This window comes from Chelonia mydas, chromosome 26 (genome assembly GCF_015237465.2).
Source record: "Chelonia mydas isolate rCheMyd1 chromosome 26, rCheMyd1.pri.v2, whole genome shotgun sequence".
NCBI lineage: Eukaryota > Metazoa > Chordata > Testudines > Cheloniidae > Chelonia > Chelonia mydas.
The window spans coordinates 12,357,554-12,375,814 of NC_057859.1; the positions used below are offsets into that span (position 1 = coordinate 12,357,554).

Below are 18,261 nucleotides of genomic sequence, written 5' to 3' on the forward strand. Positions count from 1 at the left end.
CTGTCTTCCGACAGTGGCCAATGCCAGTTGCCCCAGAGGGAATGAACAGAACAGGTCATCATCAAGTGATCCATCCCCTGTTGCCCATTCCCAGCTTCTGGCAAAGTATCATGAGCAGGTGTGCCCCAGCTCTCAAACTTCTGAAGAATGTCATGTGCAGCTTAGAGAGTAAGTAAGTTTGGCCACCCCTGATTTATATAATGTCTTTCAAAAACAAGAATCCCTAATATAACACTTCTAAGGTTGGGCATTTGATGGATCCAACAATAATTGGTAAGTTGACAGGCCAAATATTGTCAAAAGATGGTCAAATATTTTAAAGCGCTAATTTATTTGAACAATGACCACAGAAACAAATCAGTAACAAAACCTTGGGGGGAACACTTGCCAGAATATTTGACAGTATTTGACTGCCAGCTGGTATTTGACCAGTCAATTGACCGCCTTGCCAAGCCTAACTTTCCATTCTGTAGCACCTCTCTAAGGATGATGATAACATACGGTTCAAGTGCCAGTAATGTGCTCCATGGTATAAAACCAGGAAACACAAGGATGAGCCCCGAAGAGCTTCCACTATAAGTTAGACATAAAATAGACAGGATGCTCGGCGAAGCCCCGAGGATGGAATGCCTGGGACTCTTAAAACAAATTATCGTACTTCACTTTTAATTGTCAAAGGGTGTGCTTGCCACTGTGAGGTTGATCCTAGTCTCTGCTATACAGCCTCCCAGCTCCCTTATTTTCATAACCTGTGAATAAGGGAAGATTCCTGCATGTACTAGATGATTCTGCTTACTCTGAGCCATTGCATAGAAGCCTTTGTTGTTACAGCTTTAGATTGGATAGGGTCAAGTACTCGCAACTTCCATACCAGCAATGTGTACTGCACTGTCATAGGTGCTGCCTGGCCCACAAACAGATCCCGTCACTGGGCAAGTCATTCTCACGATCAGTTTTAATAAAAGATGTTGCACAGCGTGCTATTCATAAGATGACGCAACAGCAATGGATGGCTGAAACTAGACCCGACCAAGAGCATGCTGTAGGGAACAATACTGAACTATTAGGGGAGTGTGCAATGTGCCCTAATTGGTCATAGCCTTCTCTGATTTCTGTGACTGATTGAACAACTGTAAAGTAAAACTAGACATCTGTATTAGTGCTCCATGGGAAGTGCAAAATTGTTGGTCAGTCTCAGAGGCCAAGTCAACTTCAAGCGTAATTTTCGGATCACTTGCTGGACCATTAGCATGAATGGCAGAGCTTTCCTTCTTTCTCCAAAGACAAATTAATAAATCCGATGTTGTTAATGTTTATCTGTCCACTGGAGTCCACTGATTTGATTAGTTATTTCCCCATAGTCAATTTGCTGTTAAGTCGGTCTGTGAATTGTGTAGCCTCTTGTTGGCAAACTCATTTTCCATTCTACTTAATGGCAAAACTGTTGTGTAATTTAAAGTGCATTACACCCAGGCCTATTTATCCCCATTTGTCTCTTCCTCTTAACATTCTCCGTTTCCAGACAATTTCACAGATTGATTAGGACCCAAATAAACCATTAGTATAATCTTTCAGCTCTAAGAACAATATGCCACAATAATGTGTTAGACTCGAATGAATACATGTGGCAGATGCAGTTTGGTTACTTCCTGATGTACACTTCAGTGTCCTTTAAGCAATGTTAGAAGAAAACATGTTTGCTAATAGCATTTGCAAAATGATAGGGAAAGCCCTGTGGACTTCAAATTAGGTTATTTTAAACCATAGGATTATATAATTTTAATCTTACAGAAAGCTCCTACGCCATGGTATGAAGTTAATTGCTTGGGAGAATAAACTCCATGTAACTTAGTAACATTTTTCTTAATGCTTCTCCCAGCTGGTATGTGTGCTCTTTCTGCACGATATCTCAGGGCTGTTCTGGTCATTCAGAACTTAAAAAACAATCACCTACAGGGGGCTATATAGAGGGCAAGTCCACCCCTTCCCCCCCCCACACACCACAAACTTCGGAAAAGTTCAGTTCACTTCAAAACATTGTGTTCCTGTCCAGGCATTAGACTTACTGCCCTGTGTGTTCCCATCACATTACTCTAATAGCTGCACAGTAGTATATCATGGGAGTGACCTGCTCTTGGATGCTAGCACTGCGTGAACAGCGAAAGGTCCTGAGGGATTGCCCTCGCTCCTTTGTTTCAAACTTGCAGAACTTCCAAGTGCATGAGCATATGGCAGCGAGGTCAGCACAGCCGTTTAGGGCTGGTCTACCGGTTATACTGCCAGTGCAATTTTCAAACATAAATACCCAAACAATGCATTTGAATTCTATATTGGAATTCTCACTTGGCACTTGAATGTGTCAGCGCCTGTTTAATGTGATTGGAGCACCTAAATATGGATCCCGATGTCCTTAAGGCACTTGTATTTCCAAATTGAACCCAGCTGGCTCAAAACAATGAATCACAGGCAAAGGCTGCTTAGCCTTCTGAGAGAAGGCTTCACCACTTACAGAGCACTTCGTAGTCTCTTCCTTTTCACAACAAGATGTTTCAAATTGAATTGTTTCTCGCCAGGAGCATGGAGCTGGAAGAACTAAAAGAAACACGAGGTTCCAGAGCAAAAGGTTACGAACGAGGTGTGTCTACTGTGGTTGGGTTTCCAATTTTGCAGACCCAAGAGTCTGGACAATGGTCAGATTAGCATCTCAGCTTTAGAACTCTTATCCAAATCAAGCCTAAGCATCTGATGTATGCCCACCAGTCATCATTATTGTTCATTCTGGTCTGTCATTCCACTGTACGTGGATTCATAACACCATATTCAGCCCACATATCAGTGAGCCCTCTCTGCTGAAGTCAACACAGTTGTACCCATGGGCACCTGAGTTTGAAATTGGCCCAAAACTTTTTTCTTCCAAAGAAACCGCCATCCTCTGAAATCTGAGTAATAGAGGGGGTTAATACCAAATAAGCCACTTGCCTGATTTTACTGGAACGCCTGATGTTCCAAATGAGCCCAGGAAACCTCTGATTATTTCTATTATTATCATCGTCTGTTCTGCAAATAGTGTCTTGTACCTGTTTTTACCCTAATAAATTATCTCCCTAGCATTTTGCTCATAATCACTGCCGTTGTGGCATTTATAAGAAAATGTCAGGTAAACGCAAAGTGATACTTTAAATCTTGTGCTAATGAAATAGTTGTTTTAGACCAAAATGCTTCATTATTTTGTTTCTCTGCATAGCAGCATATAAATAACACACTGAATCACATCTTTCCTTCTGGCATGACAAAGTTTTCAGCAAAAAATCCAATAATTTGCCACTATTCCCATAATGTGCACTGTGACTGTACAATACTGTGATTTCAGACCTAACTGTAATCTGGTTAGCAAGGTACTCGTCTTGTAATTAATGAGATAAAGACATTTAAGAGTGTGATATAAATGAGGCCATTATTCTAGCTGAGAATTTAATGGGAACTTGGTTTTGTAATTTTGTATTGCGTTGTTTCTTCATTTGTCGTGTGGGGGTTACCAGAGAAACTGAGCAGATAGCTGAAAGATTAAGGGCCTTCTTTGGAGTGCAGGGATGGCCCAGTGGTTAGGGCCCTAGCCTGTGACTTGGGAGACCAGGGTTCAAGCACTTGCCCGACTAAAGATTTTGTGTGTTATGCTGGGCCCTTCATTTATTCTCTCACTTGTACAAAGGGCAGTTCTATTACCCCCAGACTCGGAGGGGTGTGTGAGACTAAATATGTAAAAGATTGGGCAGTAATAGGGGCCATATAAGTACCTAAAACAGATCGACTCTGAGTATAAAGGCTGGGCCTTAAACCTTAAAGAATGGAGAAACTAATGGCTCAGAAGAACTGAGCGCCCACACATCGCGCCACAGTTAATGGGAGCTGAAAATCAGGCTACAGCTAACTCGGGAAGTTGCTAACGAAGGGATGCAAATCCAGTTCTGGTCTACATCACTCATTCATATCCATCCCAGATCAGCAGAAAAGACAGGCCTGTCTGATGGCTCTTGTTTGATCCACAAGAAATGGCTGGTGCCCCAGTTCCATTCCTAATAAATGGGACTTGTCCCCCTGCAGGCAACCTCAGCGGGGAGGCCAAAGACCGAATGCACCATTGAAACGGAACCTTTTTCCTAGAGTCAGAATAACAAAAATTAGCAGGCTGCTGTGGAGGAAGGTACGCTGCCACTGTGTGTGCGGCTAATCAAGAGAGAACTTCACTCTTCAGGGATCCCAGTTCAGTGATTTGCATTCGTCCAAGAATCTCAAAGAAGTCCTTTTCAAGCATTAGCCATGTATTTCTGCGAACACTTCTGCCTGTCCTCTCTGTACAGATGGGCAAACTGAGGCAGAGAGTGGGGAAATGACTTGTCCTAGGTCACCTAGCAGGATAATATCAACACCAGGATTAGAACCTGGGAGCTTCTGGTTCCTGTTTATGGGCATAGGCCACTCAAAGCCAAGTTAGTCAAACGCCATACTTCAGAGCATGATCTGATACCATTCAGGAGTTAAGAGGAGATTTGCTCTCCTATACATAGTGCCACACAAATGACTAGATACATTATACTGTATTGGCTTTTTGCCTTTCTCTGCAGTATTTAGTATTGGATTTTGCTGAAGGTAAGATCCCAGACCTCATGGTCTGAGCCATTTTTGTGAATTTATTCACTCAAATGGACAATAACATCGACTCATGTAATGCTGATATTTTTGCTTTGATGGCTTTGTTTGGATGCATAAATAATGAAAATCAAAAATTATTGCACTTTCTTATCTACATTTGGAGAAGCCACAGGAGACTGTCTGGCTTAAATCCTTATAGCTGAACTGTCACAGATTTCTTGGATATGTTACATCTCGTCTCTTGTGCCTATAAGAGCCTGACTGTCTTATGCTATCATTGCTGTGCCCAGGACGCAAGTCTGGGCATTTCATGTAAACCAAGTAGGCATTTAGGACTGTCACAGCAGATAAGGGGACTCAGTCTTTTGAGCGACTGAGGGAGAAATTGGAAAAGGCCAAGAGAGAGGTTCACCAAACTAAATCAGATTCTTGTTCCTTTTAATGCACCTTCACCTACCGAAGCAGTAGTGATGTTATGTAGCACTGAAGGATCCCAAAGTGTGTTAGATACTCACCTACCTACCACTGAAATGCAGCCAGCTTTTCCCTCGTACACGTTTGCTGCTATGCACAAAATAGCTTTACAGGGCGCATTTTAAGAGCAGTTTCTCCACCTGAAACTTCATGGGAAATTCAAGGAGGCAAAATGGAATGAGCCTTACTGGAATTTGACCAGGACACGAGGGTTAGCACACCTCCTCTTGGGAAAAAAAACATGTCAGGGGGGATAACTTACCGAGCATGTGTAAAAGACTGCACCTGCAGCAACACAGCAGTGCTGGCTGCTGTGTTGGGACCTTCAGTACAGACTTAGAGCTGAATAGTACCACCGACATCTCTTCCTGCAGCATCTTCGTTTTCCCTGGACATCTCCCATCCAAGTTCTGATGAGGCTCAGTCCTGCCTCGTATGAGACCTGAGGATTTATTAACATGGTGAGGTTTAAAAGACCGCTAAAATAAAAAGTTCTTGTATTTAAGGAACTGCATAAAGAGTTGACATCACTAAATCTAATCCCTTTCAATGAATGTTTCTTGCAGGTACTTGGCCTGGTTATGGCCTGGTTATATTGGCGAAAGCTTGACGACGTATACTGCAGATCGGACACTGTTGATTTCAAGATACTTGAGGTGATAGACTTCAAAGCAGTGGACTTCACAGGGGCCGGCTGGTGCTTGTGTTTTCCCAGAGAAGGAGGCTACATTCCTGTCAATGTCACAGACGACGAAGATGATGAAGGGGCTATCAGTCAAAGTAAAGTGTGAAGAGGTACCAGAATCCTCAGCGTGGCAGTTCAGAGCACGGCGCACCTGAAGGCACGGACTAGAGAATGTGAGATGAACCTTAAGCAGGGAAATAACTAGACATTACACCCAGTCATGCTTCATCCTCAAATTCATGGGATATCTTAGCAGGAATTCTAAAATAACTTAACATGTGTACATGAGTAAGAATCAACACACCCTGAAGGCAGACAAAAGCTCCATAGCTTACATGCACTGTCTTGGCAACCCCAAGTATTTGTGTATATCTCCTTTTTACAAAATAAATGTAACTTTCTTTTTTAATCTTTCTTGTTTCGGATGTATATTTTTAGCTTCCAGAAACTGTGTGGAATTGGTAGAAAACACTGCAGTTAGCTATGGAAGTATGAGTTTTAATATCCTGAGTTCGTCACAAAGAAAAGAAGGCCAGTCTGCAAAGAGAACGTCATTATAACTACCATCTCTTGCAAAAATGTGTTCTGAATGGCCTGTTCTTACCTGCACAATGTTAGATATTATCATCACTATATAATCCTTCATTTCAGCTGTCTCTCTTGACTTACTGCTAAAGCTGCCCAAGGGTCAAATCTTGTGCCCTTCTCCACAGCAGTGGGAAGTTATGGCCCAGTGGAACTGATGTGGTTCTGCTCCTGAAAGAGGTCAGGGGCAGGAGGTTGTTTGGCTTTTTTGGAACTCCAGGCCAAGCTCTGCATCACCTGAGGACCACAGTACTCCGCTCATGAGGGGTGGTGTTGGCTACTCTAGTAGGGGGCCTTCCTTCTAAGCCATAATGAACCAACATCTCCCAGCATGTTGCTGACACCATGAATAGTTTTCAGGTGAGCCATAAAAGTGAGATCTTGACCATTTTTGGTTATCGAGGTTCCCATAGCACTTTTTGCAAGTTGGGATATATGGTAGGTAGTGGTCATTTCAATATCTACATTAGATAATTACATTCTCTTTCCTTACATTCTCCTTGTATTTCTAGTGGGACGTGTTTGTCTCGTCACCTCCTGTCCTTAGCAGTTGTGTTGCTGTGCTCAGTTACATAGCTGCTGTATTTCAGTGAGGGGTCCCCTGTCTACTTGTATATAAAAGCTCTTTGGCTTCAGTCAGGATGGAAGGCACTATCTAAAAGTAAAGAGGTAGCTTTTACAGTCTCTTAGGTAACTGGAACGCAGACGCACTTGCCCAGAGGTTCTCCTGTAGCTTGCTTCATTGGAAGATGCCAATAGCTGTCTTGAAAAAGAATTGACTTTTCCAGGAATATGAGTCAGAATGGGGAGCCAAATCTTGGGTTATTGCTGTGAGTATATGTGCTGCTGCTTAGCTAGGGGAGATTCCCGGGGTCATGGGACTATGTAGGGCTCTTAAACCCTCCAAAACATCGCTGGTGAACAATTGCTTTAATTCTTATCCTCAGGAAAACAAAAACACCTGCTTCAATGTCTGTACTTGACCTTACTGCAATGTGATAGCAGCTTGTTTTCATATTCATAGATTCCCAGTCCAGAAGGGATCGCTGTGATTGTCTTGTCTGACCACCTGAATAACACAAGCTGTAAGATTTCCCTGCATTAATTCTAGCTGCAAATCCAATAGCTGTGCTTGAATGAGAAAAACCTCCAAACTGGATTTGAAAATTTCCAGTGTTGGAGAATCCACCGCGACCCTTGTTAAGTTGATCTGATGGTTAATTACTCTTGTTTAAAAATTTGTTCTTTATTTCTAATCTGAATTTGTTCAGCTTCAAATGTTATGAAATTATCCATCTTGAAACTGACAACTAGTTTCTGCTATTATTAAATGTATAACTTGGATTGACGCAGACAGCTCAGGAGTTAGGGGGCTAGAAATGGGATGTGGAGCCTTTCATCTTTAGGATGCTTGTTCACCTCTATTCCCTGGGTTTTGCTAAACGGCATGCTGGAATTTGATGCCTATCTGACAGCCTGTGTTCAGAGTAGGTGGACATTTTTGCAGCTGCAGAGGAAAGCTTCAAAATCAATCAAGTAGAAAGTAGCACAATAGGTAGGTGCATTATGGAAGGTTTTTTCTCCGTGCTGAAGTATTCTTTGCTGGCCACTGCAGCAAGTGGGATACCAGACCTGATGTACCCAGTGTCTGATCAAGTATGGTAATCCCATGTTTCTGATCAATTGCAGACAGGAATTCAAGGCAGCTAGGTTATTAGGCCTGTTCCCTTTTAAGTTAATGGTAAAACTGCCGGGGCCTGATTTTTCAGAGGTGCTGAGCATCCACTACGTCCATTGACTTCAGTGGGACTTGTCAGGTGCACTTTAGAAAACCAAGCCACTTATTTTCTGCAATTACAGCAGGACTGAGTCCATTGTAACTTTCCTAAGACCTTCCAAAGCTGCCTTCCAGGTTCTAATCCCTACCCTGCTCCAGAAAAGATCTTCTTTTAAAAATTCCTTTAGTTTAACCTAAATAACCTCTTCCTATTTTAGTTTCCCTGTTTGAGATTTGAGATTTTTCTTTGTCCTCCTATGGAGGTATCTGTCTTGTTCAGCTTTTTGACAGGTCCCTTGCCTGCTCTGTGTCTTCCCCGACCAAGCTGTCACATCAGGAAGCAGTCGTACACAAGACTGTTTCTTTACATTTTTTTAAAACTCTGGCTTCTGAGCCTTATGATGTATAATGCATACAGCAGGGAAGCATAAATCATTTAGCAAGTAATTCACCTCATACTTGATTTATTTATTTTAAGAAACTGTTTCAATGTGTAAACTTCAAGGTTTCAGAGGAGTCTGTAAAAACACAAAAGACAAAAAAACCAACCTGGAGGGCAAAAGTACAAGAGGAGAGGAGGAGATGGATACAATTTAACCCTTTGTCCCGGAGAAAGTAGTATTGGCCCAGACTGCCTGGACCATTCACGCTTCTGCCGCTAGCTACTCTTCAAAGGTCCTGATCTGGCAGGATGCAACTTCGGTCTGGGATTCTCATCTTCTTTTGGCATCCTAACAATTATACTACACAGGCCTGTCCAGGACCCACTGCAGTCAATTGAAAGACTGGATCTCGCCCCAGGAGGCTTAAACTTCTACCTGTCCTGTCAGAAGGGAGAGTCTTTCTTTCTTTCTTTTTCTTTTACTAGAACTCAATGTTATTTGTAAAAAGAAAAGGAGGACTTGTGGCACCTTAGAGACTAACAAATTTATTTGAGCATAAGCTTTTGTGAGCTACAGCTCACTTCATCGGATGCAACAGACTAACAGCAGATTAAATTCAGGCTGCTACTCTGAAACCAATGTTATATGTGAAATTCAATCTATAGGGCAGGGAGAATTTTGCATCTCCAGGACTGTGCGGCTGTAATTCTGGGCACGTCTGGTTGGTTTCTCTCACAGCTGTGAGGAGTCTGACCGCCAGTTTGGATGTTCCATGTCCCCAGTGAAAAAAATGATCCTACCCTTCCCTTGCAGTGTAGACATAGCCTAAGAAGCAGACTTCCAGTGAGAATTCTCAAGGTGATGAATTTAAACTCATTGGAAAAATTCAAACTCTTTTTGGGAAAATGCTATGCATAATTCATCCAGCTATTCAGACTCAGGATTGAACACTGCTGCCTCACCATTACTTTGGCATGTTTCTCTGATGAATGGCAAACATTTCTTTAGTATCCCTAAGCAAAAGAAGCAGCTCAGTAACTACAGAGGTATAACTGTAGATATGAGATGTATACTTCATCTGTGAATGTGCCTCACTCCCATTATTACCCATAGGAGTTATAGCGGGTGCATAGGTCAGGTGAAACACTTGGCCTTCAGGGTTAACATACAGTATGATAATTTCTAACATTAAATGCAAAAGCTGTAATTTTAGGAGTGAGAATACATTTACAGTGACTGTCTTGACCTCACAAAAGACTGTTGCAAATGCCCTTTTTAATGATCATATTTTGATGCACCTCTTAATATTAATCAGGAATGATTTTGAAGCCTGGAGCTGGATTTGTTAATGTGACCATAAATTGCATAGTATAGTAATTGCAGCCTGGGTCGAAAATGTGGGAAGTGTGTTTCATCAGGGCATGTCGCCCCATGAGTGAAGCTAAAAGTTCCTCTGAGAGGCAGCCGTTGCTGGGGTGAATTATGCCAACTGGCTAATGGGCCAGAGCAACCCCTGGTTCAATTCAAAGTTCTTCCCACTCTGACAGGTTAAAAATGACTTGATGGATTTTCTTTAAATTACAAATGTGAACAGAGAAAATTTTTCTTCTTCACTGAGAAGTGACATGAAAAAATTCAGCCCAAAAAAGGAAATGAGAAACAACTGAAAAGTAGAGAATTTAGGGTTGTATACTGCAGTGGTTAGTCAGTCAGGTTAATAACTCTTCTAAAACTGTGGAGCAAATATTAGCCTTGCAGATGGTTTTGGGAATGCCCCAAGCAGTTGGGAAATGCGGCTGTGCCAGGATTTCCACACTATGTTGCTCTCTACGCTGACTTCCCATAGAATATTGAGGCAAGTTCAGAGTCTCGATCCTTATCTTCAGTGTGCTCAGTTGCCTGGGCCCAACATCTCTAAAATCTCCCCTAAAACTCCAGAATGAAGAGCACGATAACTCTGCTCCTCTGGCAAAATAAAATTTTATCCTATAAGGGTCAGGATCATCTGTGCAAGAGACATAGAGCTTTCTCAGGGGCTGGTCCCAGCTTGTGGAATGAACTCCCACCAGAACTGAAGACCATCACGAACCTCACTCCAATACCAGGCACACTTCTCTGACCTGCCTTCCCTCCAAAGCAGTGTGGGATGTTAAAAAACACACCCCTTCCTAACCGCAAATCCCTACTAAGACAAACCCTTGGACTGCAGGCACAATTCCCACCCCCCCGGGGAGCGAATGAGAGACAGAATGAACCACATGGGACAATTGTTAGTCACATTGTTTAAGGCACTACTGGAAAGTGCTCAGATACTGAGGTGATGAGGGCCAGAGAAGAACCTATATACACTACAAATGGTATGATGCACTGCGGCTGTGAGACAAGAGAATGCAGATAGCAGAACTGGGGACATAGTCCGGGGGAAGATGGGAGGGGTCATGGAAAAGACAGACGATGTCATGTCATTACTTTGAACAGCCGTGCAATAGTTTACAGGAAACTTGGCAAGCCAGGGCTGACTCACTCCAGGTCGTCTCTGCAGTCTGGTGGTTCAGAATAACATGTCAACATCTTGAGAAACACAGGGGGAGTCTCTGTGGCTTCTGTATGTGTGTTGCACCTGGGGAACATGTGTGTGCAGGCACAGAATAGTTTTAGGCCTGTTTTCCATCTAACTTGGCTTTCTCCATCGACATCACACGTGCTGGAGCGCAGGACAGTGCAGGTTCCTTATCAGGATACCTGCAGTTTTTGCCGTTCTATAATGGCTACATGGAACCATGTGCAACCCGGCATAACTGTGGATGTGAGGGCATGCCAGGGCATGACTGACTGTGTATCGATTGTATGGCAGGGGGGAGGGTTCAGAATTAGCGGCTGTCCTGTTCTTTTTTCAATGACTGGGCACAGTACAGCCCATAGAATAAAATTGCCATCTTGGCTGTAACTGCAGGGCGGCGCTATTAGTGCGGTGCAATTCATATGACTCCTTACTTATTTTATTAACCTTTATCACCAAAGTAGCCACTGCTCCTGATTCTGAGGATCTGGGAATTAGAATAAACCTGCTGTCCTTCAGTCTCCAGTTGTCGGGCCAGGCACTCGGTGAAATTCTCTGGCCTGTACTGGCCCCTTTTAAGAGGGACCCAGGCTAGTGCAGTAGCCGCCTCCCCTGACATGGGGCGCAAACCTCTGCCCTGGTGCTTGCCGCTGGGAAATGGTGTCAGAGGACATTATTGTTGTAGCCCAAAGGGTAGGAATCCCTAGAGCCTCAGTCCAGAGTCCCAGGAGCTGGCAAACTGCGAATGGGGGATACAAAGCAGGCACCTGGGCCCTCGAGGGGGAGAGACCGGGAGAATGAGGATTGCCAGCTGCAGGGTCCAGTCAGGCAAAGGGGCAGGTGAGAGCTACCGGAGACTGCAGGACGAGGGAAGGTGTTGGAAGGAAGCTGTATGTGGTTCCTGGAGGAATGCAGAAGGCAGGAGAAAGCAAGAGGAGTTTGCTGGCTGGCTTGTGTACCCAAGCCAGAGAGTCAGGGTCAGAGAGGGCTGAAGACCAGAGATCAGCAGGGGGAGGTACCTACTGACATCTAAGCCAGAGAGCTGAAGCCGAGGGCAGGGGAACAGTGGAGGGGTTTATCAACTGATGTCTCAGCACTGGAGCCAGGGGGACAGTAAGAGGGTAGTGGGGAGTGAGGGGTCCTCCCCTGGTAAGGATGATCTCCCAGCAGGGTGGGGGTTCCTCCTGGGCAGACCAGGGTAGCACTTCAGCTGCAAGGGCTGGGTGGCTATCCTGGCTGAGGACAGTAGAGGACCAACAAGGTGACCAGAGTATGGTAAGGATTCACTCCCAGCGGAGAGGCTCAGGGGGTGGGGTTCCCGCTGGGAAGAGCAGGGTTTTAAGGACTATGTACAGTGTAGGAAAGGGATATTTTTGAGATTTTTGTTGGGGAATATTTGAACTATGTTCTGGTAACAACCCAGTCCAAAGAAGGATATTATTTAAGCAAGAAAGCCTGAAATGGAGTTATTGGGGACTCTGAAATTGAGAAATTGAGGCAGGCACCTCTCATGCCATGGTCTGCCACAGGAGGACACTCCAGGCAGAGGCCAGTTGTATGGATATTGATTTCAAAGGCCCAAAGAGCTGAAGGTGTTTATAAACTCTCACACTGGCCAACATTAAACAGTGATAAGTTTTGAGGTTATTTTTAAACAGAGCACTTGTATTTATTCAGCTCCTTGGCAAACACCCAAAAGCATTTATTTAAATTGAACGTTTATTGATTAAACACAAGAAAGAAAACAGGCCTTTTTACTGAAACAATGGTTGAGTGATGATGCAAAACAAACTTAGTTAGATGTTGTCAAAGTCTTTCTCTTTTTGGAGTCAAAATATTAGTCTCTTTATTTTCAGAGCAACCTTTCTTTGATGAAGAAAAGAAGGTTAATTTTACTCTCAGGCCCGCTGTGACGGGCATTCACTCATCCTGTTCTTATCAAACACACAGACACAAGGTGGAGGAGAGATGGGATAGAAAAGATGAGTGAATTACAGTTTTTGTTGATATTTTTGGAACACTGGGCTGCTGGTTAGTTAGGAGTGGATGCTTTGGCTGGCAAGTCAACCACAGCAACTGATGCTTGGACCCTGGTTAGTTACGATCTGGTCAGGGCTGGGATCTAGTTGGATCCTTTCTCTTTAGACGGAGCAGATTTGGATGGATGCAATATGATTGACTTCAGGATTCGATGAAAAGCCAAGAGAAAGCACAGGAGGAAAGAAACAGAAAATAACCTCAACAAAAGAAGGGAATACAATGCAGGATCATAGAATCATAGAATATCAGGGTTGGAAGGGACTTCAGGAGGTCATCTAGTCCAACCCCCTGCTCAAGGCAGGACCAACACCCACTAAATCATCCATATGATCTCATATGCCTTTGCAGTGCTAGTAATTAGATATCCCCACTGGCAGGCTGAGTACTGGATGTCATGATGATATGATGACTTTCAACACTCACAGGTGAAAACAAGAGAAAGACCAGCCGGTCCTACAGATGAGATGAGTTGAGCCGGTCCTTTAGATGAGTTGAGATGAGTTGCGGGGCCGGCAGGTCGGGGGATGAGCTAAGATGTTAGGTGGGATGGGAGAGCTGAACTGAATGGATCCTTTTTCCCAAAGTTGAAAGGGAAAAAGTGGGCGGCATAATTCATCCCCCTCATTATTTTCTCCACCAATTAGTAATATCCACCACCCCAATTTTGGTCTATTAACTTCTGGTTCCATGCCTTCTGTTTTCACCAAGCATAATTTTAACAGTCATTGGATTATATCAACGTGGTCTTTTTTGGTTTAGACCAGCAGTTCTCAAACTTCATTGCATTGGGACCCCCTTCTGACAATAAAAATTACTACATGGCCCCAGGAGGGGGGACCGAAGACCAAGCCTGCCTGAGCTCCGCCGCCCCAGGTAGGGTGGGAGGGGCCAAAGCTGAAGACCAAGGGCTTCTGCCCTGGGCGGGAGACATGTAACCTTAGCCCCAGGCGGTGAGGCTCGGGCTTCGGCTTCAGCCCTGGACGGTGGGACTTGGGCTTAGACTTGCTGGGGCCCAGGGCCGAACACCAGCCTTGGTGACCCCATTAAAATGGGGTCGCAACCCACAGTTGGAGAACCCCTGGTTTAGACAAATCCAGCTTCTTTGTCTGATTCGCTTGCATTTGTTGCAACATTCAACGTTGTAACCAACTTGACCTATTTTTCGTGGTTATTGTAACATCAGTTCAAGTGCTTTTTACATTTGAGCCCACAATAGGGGTACACTCTGTGGGGCCAATAGTCACATCAGCCTTTCTCCCTACCTCCCAAAACAGGTAGCATCCCTTTAAATGTTTTGTGAGCTCTCTAATGGCTCTCACTGGGTTCTGTGTCGTAGAAGCTGCTGGAAACCAGTCAGAGCAGCAGCATGTATGTAACCACACCTTGCTCTTTAGTGTGTCATTAGTAAACAAGGTTATTTGGGACCCAGATGTGCGCCTGAAGTTTGTCATATTGTAGATTGTTGGGTAAATAGTAGAAGACACAACAGCTGTGCGATGCAGGAGGCCAGACTAGATGATCACTAGATGATGGTTGTTCTGGCTTTAGTCTAAGAAATCCATTTCTTTTTGCTGTTCCAATGTGCCTATGCACCTGCAAGTTCCTGCCTGGTCTCTGCTAAGCACTTTCACCACACTGTTAGCTTGTTGGCTCTTCTTAGCCTTTCTTCTGTGCTCCAGTGAGTATGCGTATCCTTTCGCATTCAAAGAGCCACAGCTCTCTTTCCCATTATCTGCATATCCATAAACATGTGCTCTGTTCTCAGTAGAATTCAGTTATGATCATGTAATCAGAATGTCTTGGAAGCAATTGCTGCTAGTGATGATTTTACATAAAGAGTGGCATTTAAATTGGTCTCTTTTCTTCGTCTTCTCCGAAAGAATTGGAGCAGCTGTGTTTACTCTTCTGCTGCTGAAAACAGCATTAAGAAAATATTTGGATATGTGCTTGGAACAGTGAATTACTCCAACAATGTACAGTAATGGTTAATTAGTTCTCAGTTTATTTATATGGAGTTCATGTGAGCTGTTCTTTTCCTACCACTCATGCCCTCTCGAGTAGGTTTTTTTCCCCCCCTTAAAATTTCTCATTGGTGCAGGTCCTTCAATGATGGGAGCACTGATGTTAATAGGACTAGAGGTATGTGCTAGTATTTTAATCGCCATGTCATCTCACCTTGCTTCGAGCAGTGCTAAATAACACAGTAGATAAAGCACTGCAGCCATATCTACACTAATGCTGTCACTGTATTACCGCTCGTGGAAAGGTTTAAAGAGAAAAGTCTAATGGAGACATGATCTTGAGGTGATGCATTAATGCAACTGGTGTTCTGAGATTAGCCAAAATCTGGGTATGCACAGCTGTGTTAGAAGCAAGCTGATTTCTAAACCATTTGCACCAGGAGTTTTGATCTCTGCTGCTTTGGAATCTTCTTTCCTGGTTTAAGTAAAATTAGCTGTTGAATGTACTTTCTGGTGACATGCACGACTTGTAGCCGCTGCCCATTAGATGCAAACCAATGGCTCAGCGAGATGAAAGACTCCATCTCCCTACATCAGCTCCTTAAATATCTAGTCCACACCTATGATTTAATGGCATTACTTCCCAGTAGAACCTACTGCATTACCATATGGGTATGCAATATTTTTGCCTCCAACTTCATCTTTTGTTAATTCCTGTGTAAGCTTTATCTAACTGGATTCAACGAGGAGTGTCCACTAGAAGGGAGTCAGTCACTTTAACTCACTCCTCGACCTCTGTTTAGCGTTAGCACAGCAGTAAGTACAATTTTGCTGTAAAGGCATATGTGTCTGCAGTTGAGGCAGCCCCGTAGCTGAGAGAATTGATGTGTTTTGCTGCATTTTTAAGGTATTTTCATCATGTTCCATTCACTTGGTTGAACATTCTGAGATTTACTGCCAAGGCCCATAAAGGCTGTGTGACCTCTAGGGAATGAAATGCAGTCAGCAGGCTTGTAATGCATTGTGTTGCTTCTCAGAATTCACCGCTGAATCTAATCTTCCCTTGCTCAGAAGACCATGGATTAACTACAAATCTCAAGTTTATCTGGAATCCAGACCAAGGGAAAACAATCCATTAATCCAGACTACTTTAAAAATAAAGATCCAAGAGAGATCCAATTATTCCACTTCTTATGTGACTTACAAAATTCAGATCCTTATCAGAAGCTGATTGGACAAAGCTGGGATAGAGATCTCACTTGTTCTGTGGTATTACATTGCTTTACTTTCTGGTATTAGACAAGTAGGAAACACAGACACACTTGGAAGAGAAGCATATACATTAGCTGAATTTAAAAGAACATCCATCTAACATCTAGTATGCAAGGTCTTGGAAAAAATTTTGAAGGAGAAAGTAGTTAAGGACATTGAAGTCAATGGTAAATGCGACAAAATACAACATGGTTTTACAAAAGGTAGATCGTGCCAAACCAACCTGATCTTCTTTGAAAAAGTAACAGATTTTTTAGACAAAGGAAACGCAGTGGATCTAATTTACCTAGATTTCAGTAAGGCGTTTGATACCATGCCACATGGGGAATTATTAGTTAAATTGGAAAAGATGGGGATCAATATGAAAATTGAAAGGTGGATAAGGAATTGGTTAAAGGGGAGACTACAGCGGGTCCTACTGAAAGGTGAACTGTCAGGCTGGAGGGAGGTTACCAGTGGAGTTCCTCAGGGATCAGTTTTGGGACCAATCTTATTTAATCTTTTTATTACTGACCTTGGCACAAAAAGCGGGAGTGTGCTAATAAAGTTTGCGGATGATACAAAGCTGGGAGGCATTGCCAATTTAGAGAAGGACCGGGATATCCTACAGGAGGATCTGGATGACCTTGTAAACTGGAGTAATAGTAATAAGATTAAATTTAATAGTGAGAAGTGTAAGGTCATGCATTTAGGGATTAATAACAAGAATTTTAGTTATAAGCTGGGGACGCATCAATTAGAAGTAACGGAGGAGGAGAAGGACCTTGGAGTATTGGTTGATCATAGGATGATTTTGAGCCTCCAAAGTGATATGGCCATGAAAAAAGCTAATGCAGTTTTGGGATGCGTCAGGCGAGGTATTTCCAGTAGAGATAAGGAGGTTTTAGTACCGTTATACAAGGCACTGGTAAGACCTCACCTGGAATACTGTGTGCAGTTCTGGTCTCCCATGTTTAAGAAGGATGAATTCAAACTGGAACAGGTCCAGAAAAGGGCTACTAGGATGATCGGAGGAATGGAAAACCTGTCTTATGAAAGGAGACTCAAGGAGCTTGGCTTGTTTAGCCTAACTAAAAGAAGGTTGAGGGGAGATATGATTGCTCTCTATAAATATATCAGAGGGATAAATACCGGAGAGGGAGAGGAATTATTTCAGCTCAGTACCAATGTGGACACAAGAACAAATGGATATAAACTGGTCATTCGGAAGTTTAAACTTGAAATTAGACGAAGGTTTCTAACCATCAGAGGAGTGAAGTTTTGGAATAGCCTTCCAAGGGAAGCAGTGGGAGCAAAAGACCTATCTGACTTTAAGATTAAACTCGATCAGTTTATGGAGGAGATGGTATGATGGGATAACATGATTTTGGTAATTAATTGATCTTTAAATATTCATGGTAAATAGGCCTAATGGCCTGTGATGGGATTTTAGGTGGGGTGGTGTCTGAGTTACTACAGAAAATTCTTTCCTGGGTATCTGGCTGGTGAATCTTGCCCATATGCTCAGGATTTAGCTGATCGCCATATTTGGGGTCGGGAAGGAATTTTCCTCCAGGGCAGATTGGAAGAGGCCCTGGAGGTTTTTTGCCTTCCTCTGTAGCATGGGGCACGGGTCACTTGCTGGAGGATTCTCTGCACCTTTAAGTCGTTAAACCATGATTTGAGGACTTCAATAGCTCAGACATAGGTGAGAGGTTTTCCACAGGCGTGGGTGGGTGAGATTCTGTGGCTTGCGTTGTGCAGGAGGTCGGACTAGATGATCATAATGGTCCCTTCTGACTATAGTATCTATGAATCCTTCTCTGGAGTCAGCTGTCTGGGGATGTCCATCTAACAATGGTTTGTATGAAAGAATCTTATTGTTTTGTCTTTCT

At 43.4% G+C, this 18,261-nt stretch overlaps 1 protein-coding gene across 1 annotated transcript in view; it reads left to right on the top strand.

The window, feature by feature from the left end:
• The window catches only part of LOC102945440 (tetraspanin-15), a 197,522-nt gene extending 191,304 nt beyond the window's left edge, over positions 1-6,218 (top strand). Inside the window, exon 9 of the mRNA XM_027829685.3 lies at positions 5,691-6,218. Within this exon, the coding sequence (XP_027685486.1) occupies positions 5,691-5,915 (225 nt within the window). The 3' untranslated portion in view covers positions 5,916-6,218. The remainder of the gene's footprint in view (positions 1-5,690) is intronic.
• The last annotated feature ends 12,043 nt before the right edge of the window (positions 6,219-18,261 follow it).